General features: G+C 37.1%; 1 protein-coding gene across 3 annotated transcripts in view; it reads right to left on the bottom strand.

Moving 5' to 3' along the window:
- The window catches only part of Spink5 (serine peptidase inhibitor, Kazal type 5), a 62,943-nt gene that overhangs the window by 15,238 nt on the left and 26,414 nt on the right, over window positions 1-21,291 (bottom strand). For all 3 annotated transcript variants that reach the window (XM_006526279.4, XM_006526280.4, NM_001081180.1), the window contains 12 exons: window positions 20,827-20,954; window positions 19,382-19,469; window positions 17,765-17,892; window positions 16,508-16,586; window positions 14,961-15,088; window positions 14,323-14,371; window positions 10,507-10,634; window positions 8,386-8,467; window positions 7,322-7,449; window positions 6,679-6,739; window positions 3,928-4,055; window positions 786-879 (listed from right to left, as the gene is read on the bottom strand). In XM_006526279.4, the coding sequence (XP_006526342.1) occupies window positions 786-879; window positions 3,928-4,055; window positions 6,679-6,739; window positions 7,322-7,449; window positions 8,386-8,467; window positions 10,507-10,634; window positions 14,323-14,371; window positions 14,961-15,088; window positions 16,508-16,586; window positions 17,765-17,892; window positions 19,382-19,469; window positions 20,827-20,954 (1,221 nt within the window). The remainder of the gene's footprint in view (window positions 1-785; window positions 880-3,927; window positions 4,056-6,678; window positions 6,740-7,321; window positions 7,450-8,385; window positions 8,468-10,506; window positions 10,635-14,322; window positions 14,372-14,960; window positions 15,089-16,507; window positions 16,587-17,764; window positions 17,893-19,381; window positions 19,470-20,826; window positions 20,955-21,291) is intronic.

Here is a 21,291-nt window from a genome sequence, read left to right as displayed (position 1 = left end):
CTACCCCAGAATAAGGCAACATGTTCATCAGACAGGTTCCACTGTCTGGAGAAGATAGTCAACCAGCCTGAACATGTCTATTTCCTAAGAGTGACAATTCATCGTCCTAAAGCAGATGAGTTAGAAAGAAACAGAAAAGACAGATTTTATTACAGGTAGTATATTTGGGAGAAAGGATATGGCCTTGGTTTCACCAAGGCTATAAGACAGATGAATGGCCAACAGAAATCTCATGAATTGGTGCTGTATCTCATACAATGGTGTCATGCCGGTGCTGTAAAATATCTCAAATGTTCTCAAGGTATCTAAATTATCTTCATCTGACTCTTTAAAAGAACATTGAGCTAAGAGAGATGAGGTAATTTATTCAAAGTTTCACAAGTCCATATGATAAGGGACCAGTTGTAATGAATCTATATCTGCTCTGTTTTATCATACTGTCCTGCCTTGGAGAGTAGAAAAGTTAATTCTAAGACTTAGCTTCATCCACAATGAAAGAACAGTGAAAGAACGTGAAGGTGTTGATGAGCATGGAGATTATCCCAAGGACTAGAGTACTCAGGAGCCTGGGTAGGTTCACTGTCTTTATTTCCAGATTTGAAGGAGCTTAGAGTCACAGAGTAGCAGAAAATGCCAATGCTTTGACGGGACAGGCTTAAGTGGAAGACTGTTCTAAAGACTTGTTTGGTCTCGGCATCCCCTGCATTTCCCTTGACTTTGTGCCCTGGCACAGTCACACCTTTATGATTTCAGCCCACTCTGGCAGTGGAAGTCAGGACTCTCACCTTAGCCTTCGGGTTCCCACCACTGGAACTCTCCCCTGAGGTGATTCTCTGATTTTCCCCTTCTTTCCTCTTTCTTTCTTCATTTTCTTTCTTGCTGAAAGTTAGAAAGTGGAAGGAACAATAGGTTATTGAAGGAAGAATACATTTCTATGAACCTATCAAACGCCTCAATTGGGTCTAGATTGGTTATCAGTGTTTATTTAACACCTGTTATAGGCCATCTTCTCGTAAAATGCCCGAGATGAATTCTGTGGAGTCCTGTGCTTGGCAAAGTTTTCATCACGCTTAAAAAAACATATCCTTAACTACCATCTAATTGGCATTTCCTAAATGTTTGCTTAGGGCCTTGAGTTTTTTTGTTAAAATTTCTCCCATGTATAAGAGGACTCAAGTGCTGTCATTTTTTAACAAGTATGATCTTCCTCCTATATTGTTTGCTTTTCAGAAACAAAACACTGACATCACCTGTGACTGTAATTCTTTCTTCCAGGTTGCATCGCTGTTGCCCATTAATATCTCCCTATCATCAGCTGCCTTCACCTTGACCACTTGTGTCTTTTTCCTTATTCTAGCTGCCCATCCTGCCCCCCACTGGATAATGGCTGACTATCAATCTCCTCACACCAGTAGCATTCATTATGTTAGACTTTTCAGTCTCCTTTTTCTTCTATTGATTACTGCTGCTTTTACTTTCCTAAATGAATCATATTTCTACTGTTTCCTCTCCTAACTGAAACATTTCTGTAGTCCTCACTACACATAGAACTGTCATCAAAATCCTTGGTTTGACCCTGAAAATTGGTAAAGTTCCTAATTTCTAAGTGTTTGTTTCATACCACAACTCTCTTAATATAGACCTTATGTATTTCTGTTCTCTCAAACGCCCCTGACTTTTACATAATCTCACCCCAATTATAAGATCCATATCTATTTCCACTTAAAACTTTCTATTATCTGCCCCTTCATGGATGTACCAAAGCCAGTTACCTGCTTTGTATTTCACTACCTTATATCCAGACAACATCTGGTAGACTGCTTGTAGGCCATAGATATCAAGTATGTGAACGTGAGTGTTTAAAAACATTTGGCAACATTAAAGATTTCTGAATGTCTGATGGTCAAAATGAATTCTCAGTGAAACATGCAATGAATACTCAACGTTGTCCATATTGCAGCATCCATCACCGCGGCATTAATTTTGAACACTTTCCACTGTGTGAGCTGTCAGCCACTCAACACCATAGGAAATTACCTAATATCTCAACTGAGGCTCAAAAGTATTGCAGTGTTTTAGTTTTTCTGTATGTTAAAAGTTTTATGTGTTTACAGGACTATAAGGACTTAAGTATGGGAACTAACAATTTTCAGTTATCTCCTACTAATATTTTCAGCATAGATAGAGCAAACAAGTTCATGTTTTGATTGCACTATATTAAAGTTTGATTTTAGACATTACTCTAGGATTTGCTGACTTGTACTTCATAAAATAATTTTAAAATAAATTTTGTCTTCAGATTAGATTATAATTTTCACCAATTTCTGAAATGACTTCAAGTATACTCCTGCAGTTTAACATTCAATATTTATGCAAAAGTGCATTCTCAACAATAATGATTATAACACTTTATATTAAATTATAAATGATTACCAACTTTAAAAAAATTTAAAATGTTTTATGTCCTGCAATATGAACATCCATGATTTAATTCTTAATTTACAATTTAACAATATCATCCATTCGATTTTCTCTACTTAAAATGGTAACTAATTGTTATATTTAAAGTTCTTTATGATAATAAGCATTTGATTTGCAGAGACACAATAAAATTTTCTCAGTAAAAAGGGGTTATGAGTGGCAAAGTTTTAAGAAACCCATTTGTATGATCTCTGAGAAGAATACATCTCATTCAGTTTTGTTTAATCATATACACTAATTACTATATGTGCTCAGGAAATGTCTTTTGAGTGACTTGGCTATTTTAGATATACTTCTAAACTTTGAATGAGGCATTACTTATGTTTTCCTGAAATATTATATTTCCAGGAATACAGAGTGATCAATAAAACCTATGTATTTTCTTCTTAAATTGAATTGTAAGATAAACCATAAAAGAGATCTATTTGACAATAGGTAAATGTTTTATCTGGAAAAATAGAATTATCTACTGAAAGAACTAATAAAAATGCAGCAATCTAGTAGGATAATGTCTGTTTCTAGAATTATAACTATTGGAGAATGAAGAAGAGTGGTCTACCTGAATATACTTTACTGATAATCATTTCTTTCTCAAGTAATATCATGTACAATATTATATATGTGTAGGTTTACCTCGATTTTTGCCTTTTCTCACTCATAATAGTAACTCCATTTGTGTGTTTCACAATATTACATATTTGTAAGTCTGCATGCTTGTTGCTTTTCCCACTCTCTCAAGTCATTATAAGAACTGAATTGTGTGTCTCACAATATTATATATGTGTAAGTCTGAAGAATCTTGTCTCTACCACTCTTCTAACTCACAGTAGGGCTGCCTCGTGTGTGTGTGTGTGTGTGTGTGTGTGTGTGTGTGTGTGTGTGTGCTTCTTGCCTTTCCCACTCTCCTAACAGTAGAAATTGCCCTGGGCACCTCTCATATATTATATTATGTATGTGTATTCTGCACGCCAGTTTCTCTCTCACTCTCTCACAATAGAAACAGTATTGTGTGTCTCTCATATTCAGTATTATATATGTGTAAGTCTGCAGGCATGTTGCCTCTCCCTATGTCTAGACTGCCAATAGGAACTGCAATGTTTGTCTCATGTGTAGTCTACATGCTTGTTGCTCTCCCATTCTCCTGACTGTACGGGCTGTATATGTGTCTATCATATACATTCCTCTCTATGTGTAAGTCTATAGGTTAGTTGTCTTTCTAAATCTCCTGGATCACAGTAGGAGCTGAATTGTGTGTCTTTCACAAACAGTGTTATATATGCATAAGTCTGCCTTCAGGCCAGTTGTACCTTCCCCTCTCCAAACTCACAGTAGGAGCTGCCTTGTATCTCTCCCACACAGTATTAGATATGTATAAGCCTGCACTCAGGACAATTGCCCTTATCCCTCCTAATTCTCAGTAGGAGCTGTCCTGTGTGTTGTACTCACAAGACGGCCTTGCACATGGCACACTTGTTGCCATGGGTTTTGCCATCTGGGCCACGCACAGGGTCATTTTCTCGTGTGCAGAAAATTTCTCCACGTTTTGAAAGAGCCAGATATTCACTGCAGTCAACCTAAAAGAAGAAGAGAATTTCAAGGGTCTAAATATTTTCTTTGATAGCTTTTTGTTGGCTTCTTATTTGGCACTTCCTGGGAGAGGAAATAAAAATGATCAAAGGATTTTTTCCCTCTGGTGATTTTATCCTTCAATTCCTACCAAGCAAGCAGGACATATAAAAGTCTTTATTGGTTCATGCATGTTAAAATTGAACCCTGGATCCACATGCATGTACAATTCTCTTAACTAACTGGATTTACCTTTCTATGTTGTTTACATTTATTTCTTTAACGTGATGCATGTGTCTCCATGGTAGATTTCAGCTCTCCCCTTCCACCATGTAGATTCTGGGAATTGGTCTCATAGTGCCAGACTTGGGGTTCAGCACTTTTACTCACTGAGCCATCTCACTGCCCTTAAACTATAGTTTCTGAGCATAAATAAATCCTTTCTCAGGGATTTATTGGTCATTTGTATTATGTCATAATGCAATTAAAGAGCATACATATCATAAAATCAAGCACTTTCATAGTCTGAAGAAAATGTCAAAGGTCCTCTGCCATTCCTACTTTCTTGATCCCTTTAACATAAACCATAACAAAGCTATTTTGCGATTTCAAGACCTACAGCTATTTTATCCCGATGGTTTATCCCTAAAGGACATTCCTACCAGATAGTTGCAACAAGTTAGCTACAGAACTACTTTGAGAGGTATTGGAAAAGAACCCTAACAAATCTTATATGATTCCTACACTTAAGGTTTATTTTTCTAAATTAATAAGATATAATGAGTATGTTTCTTGAGACCAGCATATGAAGATGACATATTTTATTTCTTTCAGAAAAAATCAGGAATATTTTTCTTCTTCCAAATTAGATTTTTCTCAATATTTAGGGGAAAAAAAGCTTTTCCCCTTTAACAACTGTTTAAGTCAATTTAATAAAATAATTAACTTTGGCAACCTCTATTCCTGACTCAGCACTGATGGATGTAACCTGTTTAACCATATCAGAAATACCATGGAAGACAAAGAGTAAGTTTTAGATTCTCATCTGGAAACAACTTCATATTTTAGATCCTCCACACAATCAAATTCTCAATAGTGGCCCTTCTACCTGGGCCTTTCCCTTTCAGATACTCTTGCTTTGATCCTCTGGTCAACTCAAGCCCTATCTTCTCTAGAGACTTCCCACTGGGGCTGTAGAGGGTAATTAAAATTTAATGAATCTCCATTGCTGTTATATAAGTGTCAATTTTGTATCTTTAAATGCTACAGCTGCAGAGATGTTTCATGACATGCTCCTAGCTGAGTAGGAACTGAAGTAGACAGGAACACAACCACAAAGCATCTGCTACTATATCTTAGAAAAGCAAGGTCTCCTATGAATCCCAATAGTCTTTCTCAAGTGCCATATATGTCCAGGAACTTCAGTTTTTCTGTTTATGGCACGAGTTCAACATGATCTGTTGCCCTGATTTCTCTTCCTTTCCTGGGGAGTGTAGAATACTGTTCCAAGTGTGGCCTGGCAAGTACTGCTCTGTTCAAGGCTACATCATAATGTTAGAATTCCAGTTTCCTACTAATGAAGCTTAAATGAGCTTTCTTACCATTTTTTGCACTAAATGCTTCATCTATAAAATCACTTAGCTGATCACAATTAGGGATACAATAAGCAATACATCTTGTCTGCTGAGGCTAATGTAAGGTTGAGACCTGCATTATACTGAAGGACTTTCTCTTGAAAACATTGGAAACTTAACCCACTCGCATTTTAAAGTTTCAATTCACAGTTGCTTGCAATTTAACTGTAAGCAAGTAATTCTACAGGATTGAAAATTCAGTGGTTCTTCAGAGATTTGATTTTAGTGCTCATGGCCTTTGGTGGGTGCAGAGAAGTTAGCACTGACTGTAGTAAGTTATCTTGAGTTAGTATCTGAACCAACAAAAATATTTCTTAGGGATGCTGCATTTTAAACATTCCTCCCTCAAAGCTGACAAACAGAAAAAGTAAAGCAAAGCTGTTTAAGAAGAGTGCTCGGTTTGGGTTCAGGATCTCTACATTTAAATTCCGTTCCTTCTTTGTAAGAACTTTGAAACATGGGTCCTAATACCAATAAAGCATCAATTTTACAATCAAGATATTCTTTCTCTCTAGACTTAAATTTTTATTATACATTCAGAGAATGAGGTAAATATGAAGCTGTGTACTATGATCAAGGTTTGGCCACCCACCTCCTATGACCCTGATATTTGTGAATAAAGATCCAAGAGAATCTATATAGCATTACGTGTTTGTAATTTCATGACTGTTTTTTATAGCTATAACTGCAGAGTTGGTAGTAGTGGTAGAGGTTACATGACCACAAAATGAAACAATATACTCTCTGGTTACTAAGACCAGGATTTGGTGGCTAGATAGTTACATATACTAAGGACACATGATTAACATCTTACAGAAACATACTACTTGGTAATCTAATTTAAATACACAATTAAAAAAATGTCTTGCCAAACTCTGGACTATATAACACCACATTTCCTTCAAGTGAGTGCCTTCAATAATTCTCTGTGTGATGTTTACAGAAAATGGCAACACTTAACCTTTCCAGTGTATTTCGAGTATCCCAGGATAACTACCTTAACTTCTCTTTTAACCTTTGGTCTGAAACCAGCCCCACTTTTCTTGGCTTCTTGCTGGCTGCAATAGAACGATGGGCAAGAATTATTTCTAACACCAATGCATAGCATCTTAAACAGAAACATATCAGGTAGAATATCCTATTACTTTAGTGTCTCTACAAGCTTAGCTTGGTAATTGAAAGGTTAGTGAATATTCTCCTCTATGTTGCTGTTCTTTCTTTTAACATTGATTAAAAATTAAAACATTAATGCCATCAAAACCCAGAAAATACATCTGCCACTCTGTTTTGATGAATGAAGATTTATATTTTTTTCCACAGAAAACAACTAGAAAAATGGTTAGTGTTGACAAATTTCAACTTGTTATCATTGAATGACTCTACCTTTGTGTTAGTCATGAAACTGAGTTATTAACATAACTCTGGGGATATCTGGTATTCGCACATGATGCTACTATGGTGATAATTTCAACATCTTTCAGAACACTGAAGCAGTAGAAAGTACTGTCAGTGTGTGGCTTGATGATAATATACCCTGCCCCCAAACTCAGCACAAAGAAAGACAGGCTTCATCATCAGTGTTCTGGAGTAAGCCACCCCTACATTTAACACCTAACAGTAATGGCTGCAGCTATACTCACAAGAAGGCCCAACACATGAAGCAGGCATTTTTATACATCTTCCCATCCAGGCCCTCAATGGGGTTATTCCTTCTGGTGCAGCGGAGCGGCCCATTTCTGAGCTGGGTATGGTATTTACGACAGAGCTCCTGTCAAATGAAGAAGGATTTGAGAATCAGATCACTAAACACTACAAAACTTCCCTCACCCACCTTACTCCCTTTGAAAACTGTGATGTGCTGCAAGAAAATAGCATAAAGTGATGTCAGATATCAGCTTTAGCCACTACTCTGTGATGGGCTTAAGTAACACAGTATTTGGAACATAAGATTGCTGCTATTATAACAATTAGAAAATATTCACCTTAAACATTATTTTGATATAGCAACCATAGGAGACAAAGGAATAATAGCTTAGTGTCTTAGATGATATAGGAGTTTGTGGTATGCAAAATAATAGCAAGTTTTGATCCCTAGCTCTCACATAAAATGATAAGCGGGTCTGTGTGTGCCTGTAACTCCAGGATTGGAGGAAGGGGGTAGGCCAATCCCCAGGATTTCCTGTCCAGCAAGCCTATCTAGCAAACAGAGAAAGCTCCAGGGCAGCAAAAGACCTTGTCAGAGAGCAGTGGGCATGGAAGTGATAACTCTCCTACACGGGCTTCACTTCCCTATACAGGAGATGCACAACCACACATAGATATGAGTGCAGCACACACATGCATACACAGAGATAGAGAAAGAGATAGACACACACACACACACACACACACACACACACAGAGAGAGAGAGAGAGAGAGAGAGAGAGAGAGAGAGAGAGAGAGAGACCACCACCACTACATACACAAAAGAAAGCTTCCAAATAAGGAAACACTCGAGGAAAGGAGAATATGAAAGCCTGAAGTCCAGCTTGCAGAACATCAGAAACTGAAATAAGGACCAATAAATGTAATAAGGAAAACAGACAATTTGTTAGACATGAGGATTCAAATATATGTTTCCACTTGGCAAAATCATTAAGGATGCTGAGGCTGGCCCTGAAGACTGACGACTGTGTGTGTGGCCTGATGACCTGAAGCAGATACCTGTACAGCTTCTTTCTTCGCCTTTCCAGCGTCAACCTTCTCCGTTTTGTCATCTTTTTTCTTCTCTTCCTCTTCTAGTAGGCTGTAATAGAAGACAGAAACTAAGTTTAACTCTCCAATTACTCTGATGTTTCCACAAAAAAAGAGACTGTCCTCCAACCAAATTTCAGAAGTCTCCTGGACACTGCATGAGGGAGATGGCTCAGTCAGTAAACTGTTTTTGTGCAATCCTGATGACATAAGATCAGTTCCTAGAAACCATGATGAAGAAGTGAAATAACTCCAGAAAGAAGTTGTCCTTATTTTTTAGTTCTATATGTGCACTGTGGCACGTATACACACACGCACATACACACACACATGCACACACACACACACACACACACACACACACACACACACACACATGAGAGAGAGAGAGAGAGAGACAGAGACAGAGACAGAGAGACAGAGAGACAGAGAGAGATGATGATGATGATGATGATGATGATGTTTGATGATAAAAATAAATAAAAGTTTTCGGGAAAAATGATTTGTTCTAAGAGGTGTGATTATTTTGGACAATATGCAAAGAAAGCTGTTTTATTACATTTCTCAAAAAGTAATAACAAAGGCAAAAGCACACATTTTTTTTTATCAGTGTGTAAGACCTTCTGCTGATAATATATTTTATTGGTCACTGGCTTCAATCTATAAAGAGCCATGATTATTTTGACTTCTTTCTTCCTAAATCATGACTGTTTCCCTCCCAGGGAGCTACGATATCATTAATGATAACAAGGAATGATAAGTCAGATACAGAGGCATCATAACATGAACAATCCTTCATTTTAAAATAACAAATCAAATATTTTATGATTTCATTATATTACAATTAAAATTTTAGTTGTAGCCATGACAGAATCCCAATAAGTTTCAACAGTGCACTTTATGATGTCTGTCACAAGCCAAATATTCTATGTTTTGCTTTGTTTTGTTTTTTGTTTTGCTGTTGTTTTTAGACAATGTTTTTGCCATGTAGCCTAGGCTGACCTCCAACTCATTTTTCTTCTCTAGCCTCCAGAGTGCTGAGATCCAAAGGACAACCAATAAGTCTACCCCATTTCTTGCCATTTTCTACTGACATATAACATGTCAAAATTCATTATGAACATCCACCGTATCTGATGTTCCCCATCAATGAGAGCAAATTAGAGAAAACTATTATTTCATGAACCTTAGGCCTTTCCTTAGTCTATTGAGCTACTTACTCTCAATCTCTCTTGTAAGGAATTATAGGCATATACTTAAGGATGGACTAATCTGGGAAGACTGAGATAATTAATAACTTTATGTTTTACATAAATATACTTTGAAGATAAGGGGGGTAGAATGATACAGTGCAAGAATTCTAGGCCCATAACTTGAATATAATCTTTCATCATTTATTTTGGGGCAATTCACTGGAGGAAATTAGTTTTATAATAAATTTGAAAAGGTAGCTCCTGAATCTTCCTGGGTTGAAACTACAACTGTAGTATTCAAGTCGAAAAGGACACCTTCTATATTATCTCCTGTAAGAGAACTCTAGCAACAGGTTGACCCAAGCACATGGCAAAAGAAAGTTTTATAAAGCCTAAAGTAGCTTGACAGACCACTCAGGAGCTTGTTTGTCTCTTAAGGGCTTAATTTTCCACCAAGGCACTTCACTGGTAGAGAGTAGGGATAGCCCCAAAAGGTTATTTCACTTACTGCTCAGGTATTGTAACAATTCTGATATACCAGCTTCACCATTTTTAAACTTATATCTTAATATATTCACAGAATTACATACTATCAGAGGTGAGAGAGATTAAAAAAAAAAAGCACCAGATCCAAGTTGAGACTTGTTATCTTTTTGCTATAAATTAAGACAGTCAAGAATTATAAACATTCAGTGCTGAATATAGCCACTTGACATAATTAGAAGATAGAAGAATAAGTGAATAGAAAAATATCATTTTATTATTATATATTGCTTAATATTATGTTCATCTGTTTTTAAGATTTTTCTAGTATCAATCCATGGTGCACTTTGGAATCTCAATCCCAGGCAAGAATAATGGTATATGATTAGGTAGAGATATGAGGGTAAATACTCACAATACACTTGCACACATTGCACATTTGTTTGAATGTCTTTTTCCATCTGGCCCAACAACAGGGTCATTTTCTCTGGTGCACATGAGCATTCCATTTCTTGCTTGGTTCCGGAACTCACTGCACATTTCCTAGAAGATTAAAAAGAAAAAAGAGATTGTGAAGCAGTTAAATGGATAGAACTAGAGAATATTATCTTGAAAAAGTTAATACTGGCCCAAAGGGACATGCATGGTATATACTCATTGATAAGTGGATATTGGCCCAAAGGTACAGAATACCCATGATACAATCCACAGACTGTAAGAAGTTTAACAAGAAGGAAGTTCCAAGTGAAATGCTTCAATCCCACTCACTGGGCTGAGGTCAGAGGCCCCTATGGAAGAGTTAGGGGAAGGATTGAAGGAGCTGACAGGGATGGCAACAGTGTCAATTGACCTAGACCTTTGGTAGCTCCCAGAGACTCAGCCACTCCCAAAATAGTCATGGGAGGCAGAGTAAGGGAGTGACCTTGGTGGGAGAAAAGAGGAAGAAGGGAAAAGGGAGCCAAGATCAGGTATAGGGGGCAGGAGAGAAGCCCAGAGGGCCAGGGGAATGAGTGAAAATATGTAGCTGCTGGAGGTAGAGTACAGGGGTGGACTCTAGAAAGTCCCAGAGGTCTGGGAAGTAAGGTGCTCTCAGAACCCAATGGGAATGACCGTAGTGGAAATGCCCAACAGTGGAGAGATGGAAACTGAAAAGACCATTTCCAGTGGCCCACAGTGGAGGGATGGGGTCACTAATCCAACTACAAATTTTTTGACCCACAATTGTTCCTATCAAAAGAAATTCAGGGACAACCATGGAGCAGAGACTGAAGGAAAGACCATCCAGTGACTGGCTCAACTTAGGATTTATCTTGTGGGCAGTCACCAAACCCTGACACTATTACTGATGTTATGTTGGGCTTGCAGACAGGAGCCTAGCATAGCTTTCCTCTGAGAGGTCCTACCAGAAGCTAACTGAGACAGATGCAGATATTTACAGCTAACCATTGGGCTGAGGTCAGAGGCCCCTATGCAAGAGTTAGGGTAAGGATTGAAGGAGCTGACAGGGATGGCAACAGTGTCAATTGACCTAGACTTTTGGGAGCTCCCAGAGACTCAGCCACCAATCAAAGAGCATACATGGGCTGGTCTGTAGCAGAGGACTGTATTGTCTGGCTTCAGTAGGAGAGGATGAACCTAATCCTGCAGAGATTTGACACCCCAGGAACAGAGAATGCCCTGGGTAGGGTGGGTGTGGGTGGATGGTGAGCATCCTCTCAGAGGCAAAAGGGAGAGGGAAGGAGTGAAGAACTCTGGGGGATGCAACATTGTAACGTAAATAGATAAAACAATTAATGAAAAAGCAGTTACTTCATTTCCTATATCTTTTCTTACTATGAGTAATAATGTTCAATGATTCACAAAATCTTAAAGAGCAATAATAATATTGCAATAAATCACTAAGAACAAAGTGCTTATCAACAGCTATGTTTATACTTATAAACTCAAGATAACTTCAACATTGGTAAGAAAAGCTTCTTTTTGCAGTAGGCAAACATATTTGTCCAAAGTACCCACAATAAGAGACTGAATGTTCAGCCCTAAGTGGAACATCTTCATCATTGAACTTCCTCCCTGCCACTGCTTTGGCACACCACCAAAGAGGAGATGGGAAAAATTGTATGAATTCGCGAATGGGGAGGTCTACTGTGAAATGCTGTCTGCTGAATACATCATGGTCATCACATCCATAGATTCATAGCAGCCGTGGTTGCCTGCAACCAAAAATAGTTGGGCAAGGTTTTCTCTAGGCTCCACCCTGATTAAGGCGTAGTCACTGGCAGTGGACAGTTCCTGAGTGATATATAATCATTCTTCTTTGATGACCTAGCCACTGGTACATCTGTCCCCATGAACAGTCAGTCCCCTACTGATGAATGTATGGGCAGTCCCAACTGGATTATCAGAAAAATGAAAGACATGAAACTGCTAGGAACATGTGCTACACAACATACAAGGGGAGGGAGGAAAGGAGGGAAGGAGAGAGGGAGGGAAGGAGAGAGGGAGGGAAGGAGAGAGGGAGGGAAGGAGGGAGGGAGGGGGAAGAGGGAGAGGCAGAGGGAAGAGGGAGAGGCAGAGGGAGAGGGAGAGGGAGCAGGAGAGGGAGAGGGAGAGGGAGAGAGGGAGAGGGAGAATATGAATGGGTAAAATCATGTTTCATTGCATACTATACGAAATTCTCAAGAATAAAGGGAAATTATATTTTTATAGAAGAAAAAGAGTTTGGCATTTGTAGCAGTGTACCATCACTAAGGATGTTTATATTTGGGCTTTAGAATAAAGCAGAACACTTTGGTAGATACCAGGAGATATGCCTGTACTTTTGTTGTTCTGTGTGCTGCAGCATGGAAAACCTATGGAAGATCTCAGGGAAGGAATCCAGGGAGCCTCAGGAACAAGCTTTTCCACAGGAACTGAGATTACTGCCAGGCTGTCTTTTGTGTTCAGTATTATGAGAAAGAAAAAAAAAAAAAAACAAGTCTGACAGCTGGAGATTTTGACATATCTTTAAGAGGGGATCTTCATCTCGGCACGGAGCATGTGGATGTGAACCAGAGCAACACAATCAGAGAAGAGAAGAGTGTATCCAGAGTGACAAGGCTTGATCTAATTAAATACAATGTAGAGCCAAATTTACAGACCTAAATTACTAATAAAAGATATTTCCAGCCTGCCTAGCAGTTATTTTTAAAATGAATTAGTTGAAAGATAAACATTTAAACTATACAACTTTCCCCAAATAGTGATTAAGTTCATAGTTCAGGGAAGTTAGAAATACATACTAGGTTAGTTTTTAAGTGGCTATTGAGTGAAACTAATCATATACAGACAAACAAATTTGTCTTCCTATATAATAGAAAATATCTTCTATTATATATTATAAAATTATAACTATATAATATTTCATATATGCTATATAGTAGAATAGTATTAATAACTACATAATAAAATATATTTACATTACATATAATATATCTTATATCTTATATATGATTATATATTAACAAATATATAAAATATATAATTATAATAGAGATTATGTAATATATTATATAATATTATGTAATTATATGATATGTAATAAAATACTATTTTCTATTATATAGTAAGATTGGAAAATCAAGGAATTAGTCAAAATAAATAATGGCAATGGGGGTCAAGATTGCTAGAAATTCCCCATGACTAATATGATAACACAAATATATAATATTGTAAGTTCTGATGATTAGAATTTTGTCCCATCTGCTTGATGTGCTTTAAAGGTGTAAACGATGTAAATTAATCCTAGTAAACATGTTATGTATAAACAATCTTTGCCTAACAAACTAACTCTATGAAATACAAATGCATGGAGAAAATTCTTACAGAAAGTGGATCCTTCGATATTTCAGTAAATGAGCATCAAAATTTGAACAATTATGAAATAAAATTGAAACTTTGGAATACTCTAATCAGGATCATTTTTACATTAAGAGCTCTCTCATACACACACACACACTCTCCCACTCCCTTCCACTAGCCATTGGTCTTACCTGTTTCTCAGGCTAGTCTTTGATTTCTGTGCTCAAATTAGCCTTATGAGAAGCTAAACTAGGATGTGCATTAACACAGCTCTGTTTTATTTCATCAAGCATGAAGTATAGAAAGCAAACACTTGTGTTAGTGAGACAACCAGAACATCATGCCATTGTGGAGCCGAAAAGGTAGGGCACAGGAGTGCTGAGAAAATTACCTTTGCAGCTTCTCTTTTAACCTTTGCTCTTGCTTTGTCTTCTTGAATACTATGAGAAAAAAAGGGGATAGATTATGAAGAAACAAATATTGTTGTCTTAGCAAAAAGTCTTTATACTCATGAGCTCATCGTTCAATGCTTTGACTCTTCCCCAGTGGCCCCAAAGTCCTGTAACGCCAAGCTTGTCATTTGTTTTCTTTTTAGATAATGAATTTGAATGGCTCCCTTCTCTGAAGAATATGGTACAAAAGACGAGCTTTTATACCCTTTAATTATACCCTTCACTCAGCATCTCCTCATCCACAGTGTTCACCTTCTCTCCAGGTATAGGCAGCCACTTTTCTGTTGCCTACTATAATTTGGATTATTTTGAAATTCCACATGCAAGTGACCTCATGTATTACTTCTTTTTGTGTTTCCTGACTAGTGTCTACTGTTTCTAGCATAATAGTAACAATCTGAAAGCTCTTCATTTGTTTTTGTTTGTCTTTAACAAGTTAAATGTGACATTCAAAGCTGAGAGATTCCTAGAAGGATATACACTGTTATCTCCATTCAAAGACAACTACCCTTGTATTTTCCAATGAGTTTCTAAGCCTCACTCCCTTCACAAGCCCAGAGGGTCCTGCTGTACTCACAAGAAAGCCTGACACATGGAGCATGTGTTGCCATGGATTTTCCCATCAGGGCCCCTGATTGGGGCATTCTCTCTGGTGCAATATAGTTGTCCATTCTTCCTGGCCTTGCGATATTCATCACATAGCTTCTATATGGCCAAAGAGAAAGTTGGAGGTAATGACCACATGATTGGTCAGATCATGAAAGTCAATGAAATGTGGAAATTTATTTCTTAATAGGCTTTTTAGCTTTAGAATATGTAGTGGTTTACCCTAGAGTAATGTTAAACTTTGAAAGAAGCATTAAACATTATTAAGTGATAAAACTGAAAGGAAGGTAAGAATATTTAAATAGGAAGGTGATGATATTTAATACATCCTGTATGCCTACTGCAAAAAGAAGCTTCTATTACCAATGTTAAAGTTGGCTTGAGTTTACGAGTATAAGCATAACTGATTTAGGCACACATCATAGAAGTCATAGGAAACTTTCAGGAGTTGGTTCTTGTCTTCCTTCCACCTTGTGCAGGCAAGTTCTGTTTTAGATTCTGCTGTGGCATTACAGAGTACTCCAGGATATCTGGTCAATGACCTTCAAGACAATTCTCCTGTCTCCCCATCCCATCTTGCTATAGGAGTATAAAAATAACAAAGGACCACATCCACCAATAATTTTTTAAATGTAGGTTCTAGTGACTGAACTGAAGGTGTCAAGTTTGGCACCCAGTACCTGTTATTGTGAGTCATCTCCACAGCTCAAAAGTGTGAGCTTTCAGCAAGACAGATTTACAATGGTGGTTTTTATATTATCTTAGTGGTGGTATAAGGGAAAGGAAAGTCTAGAGGGAAAAAATAGGAGACTTTCAACATCAAAACAATAGGTGGTGATAAGACATGCAAGTCTCTGGAAATGAGTATTGCAATATTTTAGACTTAAGATTTATGTTTTCTGACTTGAGAGGATCTAAGTAGATGAAAGCAGTTGTCATCAAGTCTGATGACCCGAGTTCATGTCCCACAACCCACATGGTTGAAGGAAAAATCAGCTCTTCCATGTTGTCTTCTGACTTTTACCCTTTACATGTGTGTCTAGATGCCTATGCACCTACACATACACAGTCACACACATGCATGCACTGCACACACACACACACACACACACACACACACACACACACACACACACACACACACTCACGTGTGTGCAGAAAGTAAATGCTAAACTTTTTTTTAAATTGTGCTTTTATAGATCTAGTTTTTACATAAATCAACTCAAATATTAAATTTCAAGAATCTATAACAAAGAGTGTACATGGACACTTTCTCTGGAAAGTGGTTTGCAAAGACTAAAATCTTCTTGTTGAGTGTAAGAGTAAAACTCAAGACCTTCTATTCTCTTAAGTTTTTTTTCCACTTTCCATTGTTTGTCTCTTAACAGGAAGAATGAATCCGTTTCATACAATGCTCATTTCAATGCCATTCGAGACTGAAGGATCATGACTTTTTGCCAGGCTCTAGCAGATGTGTCCAGTTACAGTGACAAACAGCTAAGGGTGTATCCCACTCACTGCATATGTTTCTGACTCTTCAGACCCTCTTCTGTTTCTGCTTCCAGCTTCAGCCTTCTTTTCTTCAGCTTCTGTTTTGCTGAATAAAATAAATAAAATAAAATAAAATAAAATAAAATAAAATAAAATAAAATAAAATAAAATAAAATAAAATGAAGTAATGTACTACTTCTGATTTCTACACATTGCTCATCCATCTCTTCTTCATTCCCAGCTTGGAATCACTATGTAACAACTAAGGAAACTACTTCCAATAAGCTGACATCCTATGACATCTTTAGACTTCTCACATCAAAAGAAAGATGCAGTAGTTCATCTGTAAACTTGCTTTCTATCATCTTTTTGCTTGTGGTGAGAAAATGTTAGCCAAAGAACTGTCAAACTGGAATCATGGTGACCTCATACCTAGGTGATGATAAAACCTTAAGAAAACACACTGACACATCTTGATTGTCAGGTAGGATGAAAGGCAGAAGTGCTTCAATCAAGATCACAGTTCACCAATGCCTCTGTCCATATCTCTGGCCTATATCATGTACCCTTTGCTTTAATTTACACTTAAATATACTGCTCATACATGTCTGTCTTTTCTAAAAGACAAAAGTGAGACAGATGTGTATAACCCAGTGATTCCATACACTGATTAAACCAAAAGAACCCAAATGTGCTTTGTAAGACAAAGTATATTGTATCTACAGTTAAATTGATGATACTGTAAACATAAAGGATTATTAGTGAAAACAAAAGGTTAAATATTTTAATATTATAAATACAGCCAAATACTTATTTTGAGCTCAGCAAAATAGTATGACTCATATTATTCTAAATTGTAAAAGACAAGTAGTAACTCTAACTTTCTAAAAAAAATTATGGCCTGTAAAGTAACAATTAAAGTAATTTTATAGGTGTTTGTGGTTCTGTACGTTATGTTTGTGGGCAACTTAACTCAGTTCAAGCCTAGTGCTGGGCCCTAACCATATTAGAGATGCCTATATGGTTCACACATAGGACTTCAAATATTTATACAGGTTCATTTTGTAACAAGGGTCCAGAATTAAGAAATATAAAGTCATAGCAAATAAGATATCTTAAAGCAGATACCTTGAAGCTTCCACCCTTGGCTCTGTATTACAAGAGTTACCCCTGTAGCTTACTCAAGTGCTTTGTTTATTTTAAGTCAGCTTCCCCAAGGAAGCTAGTCCTATAAGGCCATGTGTAAATTTCTTCTCTCTTGACACCTCAAATCTCCATACTCACAAGAAAGCCTGGCACATGGAACACAAGTTGCCATGTGTTTTTCCATCCAAACCACGAATAGGATCATTTTCTCTGGTACAGAACAGCGTTCCATTCCTTGCACGATCCTGGAACTCACTACATCGTTTCTGAACAAAGAAGGTATTTTAAGATTATGTTTTACATCTGTAATTCTCAGCATTTTATATCAATAAAACTGGGCAGGAGGAATCAAAGGTGGAGAATCAATACTTTAAAGATTTAGCACTACTAAAAACATTATAATTCTATCCTTGTAATGTTCATATGCAATAAATGTGTTCATATGTATACATATTCAGCAAGTATATTCATAGATATCTAGATGGTTTAGTTTCCTTTGCTAGACACGGGGCAAGAATAAGCAATTGCCATATTAGTTTAAGAGGTGTAGCTAGACCTGAGATAAATATGTGTTAGTACAAAGAAATGAATGATACAGAAAAGTTCCAATAATTTTTCATTAGTTCTATTCTGAGGATATAGTCAGGAAAATCATGTGGCTAAAAATATCATCAAGAAATTATCATTGTCATGGCCATGGAGGCAGTGACTAGCATAAAATCTTGAGAACTATAATATTCCAATGAATGTGGCAGTGCAAGAATTATATGGGTAAAGTTAGGAAGGTTTTGAAAGTGGTTTTAAAAAAGGTGACCTTAAAACCCACCATGCAAACACTGAGGGGCCTTTAGGTTTATTCTTATAAAATGAGAGTACAAGAAATTTTTATAATCAAATCTTTGTCACTGACAACCAGGTCTTTGGAAGATTTCAGTGAATAGAGATTAAATTTAAATAAATTAATTGGGTTATTAAAAGAGAATGAGGGTTTAAGGAAAGGAGAAAGGAAGGTAGGGAGAGATCATGAGTAACAACCAAAAGAATAGTTCAAGTGCATTTAAATGAGAGTGTCAGAAAAATCACAGGGGCCAGATTAAGAGGGACTGCCAATGATTAATGACCCTTTCCATTGCTGTGATAATGCACCAGGACCAAAAGCATCTTGGGGAACAAGGATTTATTTTGGTTTGCAACTCTTAGGTCACATGCCACCACAGAAGGAAGTCAGGGCAGGGATTTGTGGCAGGAACCTGAAGGCAGGTTCTGAAACAAAGCCCTGGAGGTGCACTGCTTACAATGGAGTATCTCACGGCTTCCTCAAACTACTTTCTCATGGTCCCAGGGACCACAAGCCCAAGGGTATCACCATCTACAGAGAGTCAGGCCTCTTCACATCAACCCAGAAAAAAAAAGCCCATAGGCTTGCCCACAGCCAATTTAGTGGGGACATTTTCTCAATTGATGTTCTCTTTTCCCAAATGCCTCTAAGTTGTATCAAGTTGATTTAAAACTATCTAGCACAGATATATTTAAGAATGTGGAATTAATATACTACTATGACCAAGTATTTTATTCCAAATGGAAACAGAAATTTTAGCGTCATTAGCTTCATTCTAACTGTAGAACAATAGCTATACTCAAAATTTCACTATTGGGGATAATATTAACCAGTATTGAAAATGCATTCTAAAAGGCTATACTTGCACACATCTCAGTGCATGAAGGTCACAGCTATATTGGTTAGCTGATCCTCACCTGAATTTCCATTTTAGCTTTAGCCCTTTCTTCAGCATCTTTCTGGTTTTTCTCTGCTTTACCTTTTTCTTCTGTAAATTGCCTCATGCTGGAGAAAAAAAAATGAAAAGATTATATTAAATCTTCATGTTGCACAATATTCATTAGTCACAGATGGACCATATGTTTTTCTGGTGCTTTTAAGGTACCTCATATTTCTAATAAGGTCCTTTCATTTTGCATGCATATACATACAAGTGTACACATAAGTGCATGCTTATGTGCATAAATATTTCTTTTAAATATCTTCATTTTAAATCATATTTCTAAAAGGAGACATTGCAAACTCTAAATAGAAATAAGCTTTTTATCAGTCAATTATTTTATTGTTAACTTTTCTTTACTGATTAGTTTTCATTCTGTTTTGAAGTATGTAAGTATGTGTACACAGGCCCATGTGTTGCTTCACTGTTAGCTTTAAGCTTAAGAAAGGCAGCATCTTCATGTACACTTTTATACACTCACTCCTCATTCAGTTAGTATCTACTTTTGGGGTCAACACTGGACTCAACCTGATAGGACATTAGAAAACAAAACAAGCCTATCCATTATTCTCTTAGTATTTATAGCCTTGGAGACAACAGTAATAGTCAACTAGTGATCACAGAAATAATTATGTAATTGCCAATTGTGATGGTGGTTATGGAAGACTATAATTTAGGATTACAAAGATTGATTTTCAACTAGGATATAGGAGGCTTTATCCAAGGAGGACAGTCTTAATATATAGTCTACAAGAAGAGGGGATGTTATCTGGCCAAAATTCAGAGATATATGCATTAGGACAACAGGAAGTCAAGAGTTTGTGGAATTCTACTAAATGATATTGTTGACACTGGTAAGTACAGAATTTTGGAGGCTAAGGCTGGAGGTTTATCAAAAGTTTCAAAGTAGTCTGAGCTAGATAATGAGTTCCAGCCTAACCTCATCTCAAAAGAGCAGACAACCAGCAAGACACAAGGTCATAACTCAAAGCATCTGAGAATGTAATGAAGCCTGTCTGCTTTGGGTTGTGGGGTCAGCCTTTTTCTGTGGCTTATACTGCCAGATAATAACATGAATGTAAAGAATCTTTGAAAATGTCCTATTAATGCTGCCACAATGAGTTAATTAGTGAAGATAAAGTCTTTCCACACATCATTCTGTTCTATGACTACTTCATTAAAAGATCACAAAGGCACAGGACTCACATGTGTTATTGAGAAGCCTGCCTTCTAATTGGAAAATGAATTTAGTTTGTACTCAGTTCAGTTTGTGACACAGACACCAAACATTGACTAGATGGAATTTAGGAGGACATAAGTCTGTTCAGATGCTTCATAGTGGCAAAACCCTCACTGACTACTGCTGCTATTCATCAATCTATTTGTATCCCTATCTTCTCAGTGAATTGAGGGGAAGCTCACAATATCTCAGCACAGAGGGCACACTTGTTCCCATGCATCTTGCCATCAGGGCCACGGATTGGGTCACTTTCCCGGGTACAGAAGAGTCTTCCATTCCTCACTTGGTTTTCAAATTCCTTGCAAAGTTCCTTTGGGAAAACCAAAACAAGAACAAGCAATTGCCTTTAACATCTTCTGGTCTTCAATTTTGGCATTTTTTGCATAATCGTTTTATAACCACAGAATGACACATCAGGGAATTATGGTAAACATAAACACTAATTGAGAATTCTTTAAACACCAACTATTTGACCACATTACTCGGCACTCTAAAGACCTGTGTACTTTAATTGTTGAAGGAAGAGAGCTGAGGACACAGTAAGGCGTTTCCTAAAACTAAAAGTAATTCTTGTTATTTTTCTAATACTCAGGGGTTGGGGTAGGGTCATTCATGATATCCCCACATAAACCCAACAGAATGGAAAC

This window comes from Mus musculus, chromosome 18 (assembly GCF_000001635.26).
Source record: "Mus musculus strain C57BL/6J chromosome 18, GRCm38.p6 C57BL/6J".
NCBI lineage: Eukaryota > Metazoa > Chordata > Mammalia > Rodentia > Muridae > Mus > Mus musculus.
This window is presented reverse-complemented; position numbering and strand designations above follow the sequence as displayed.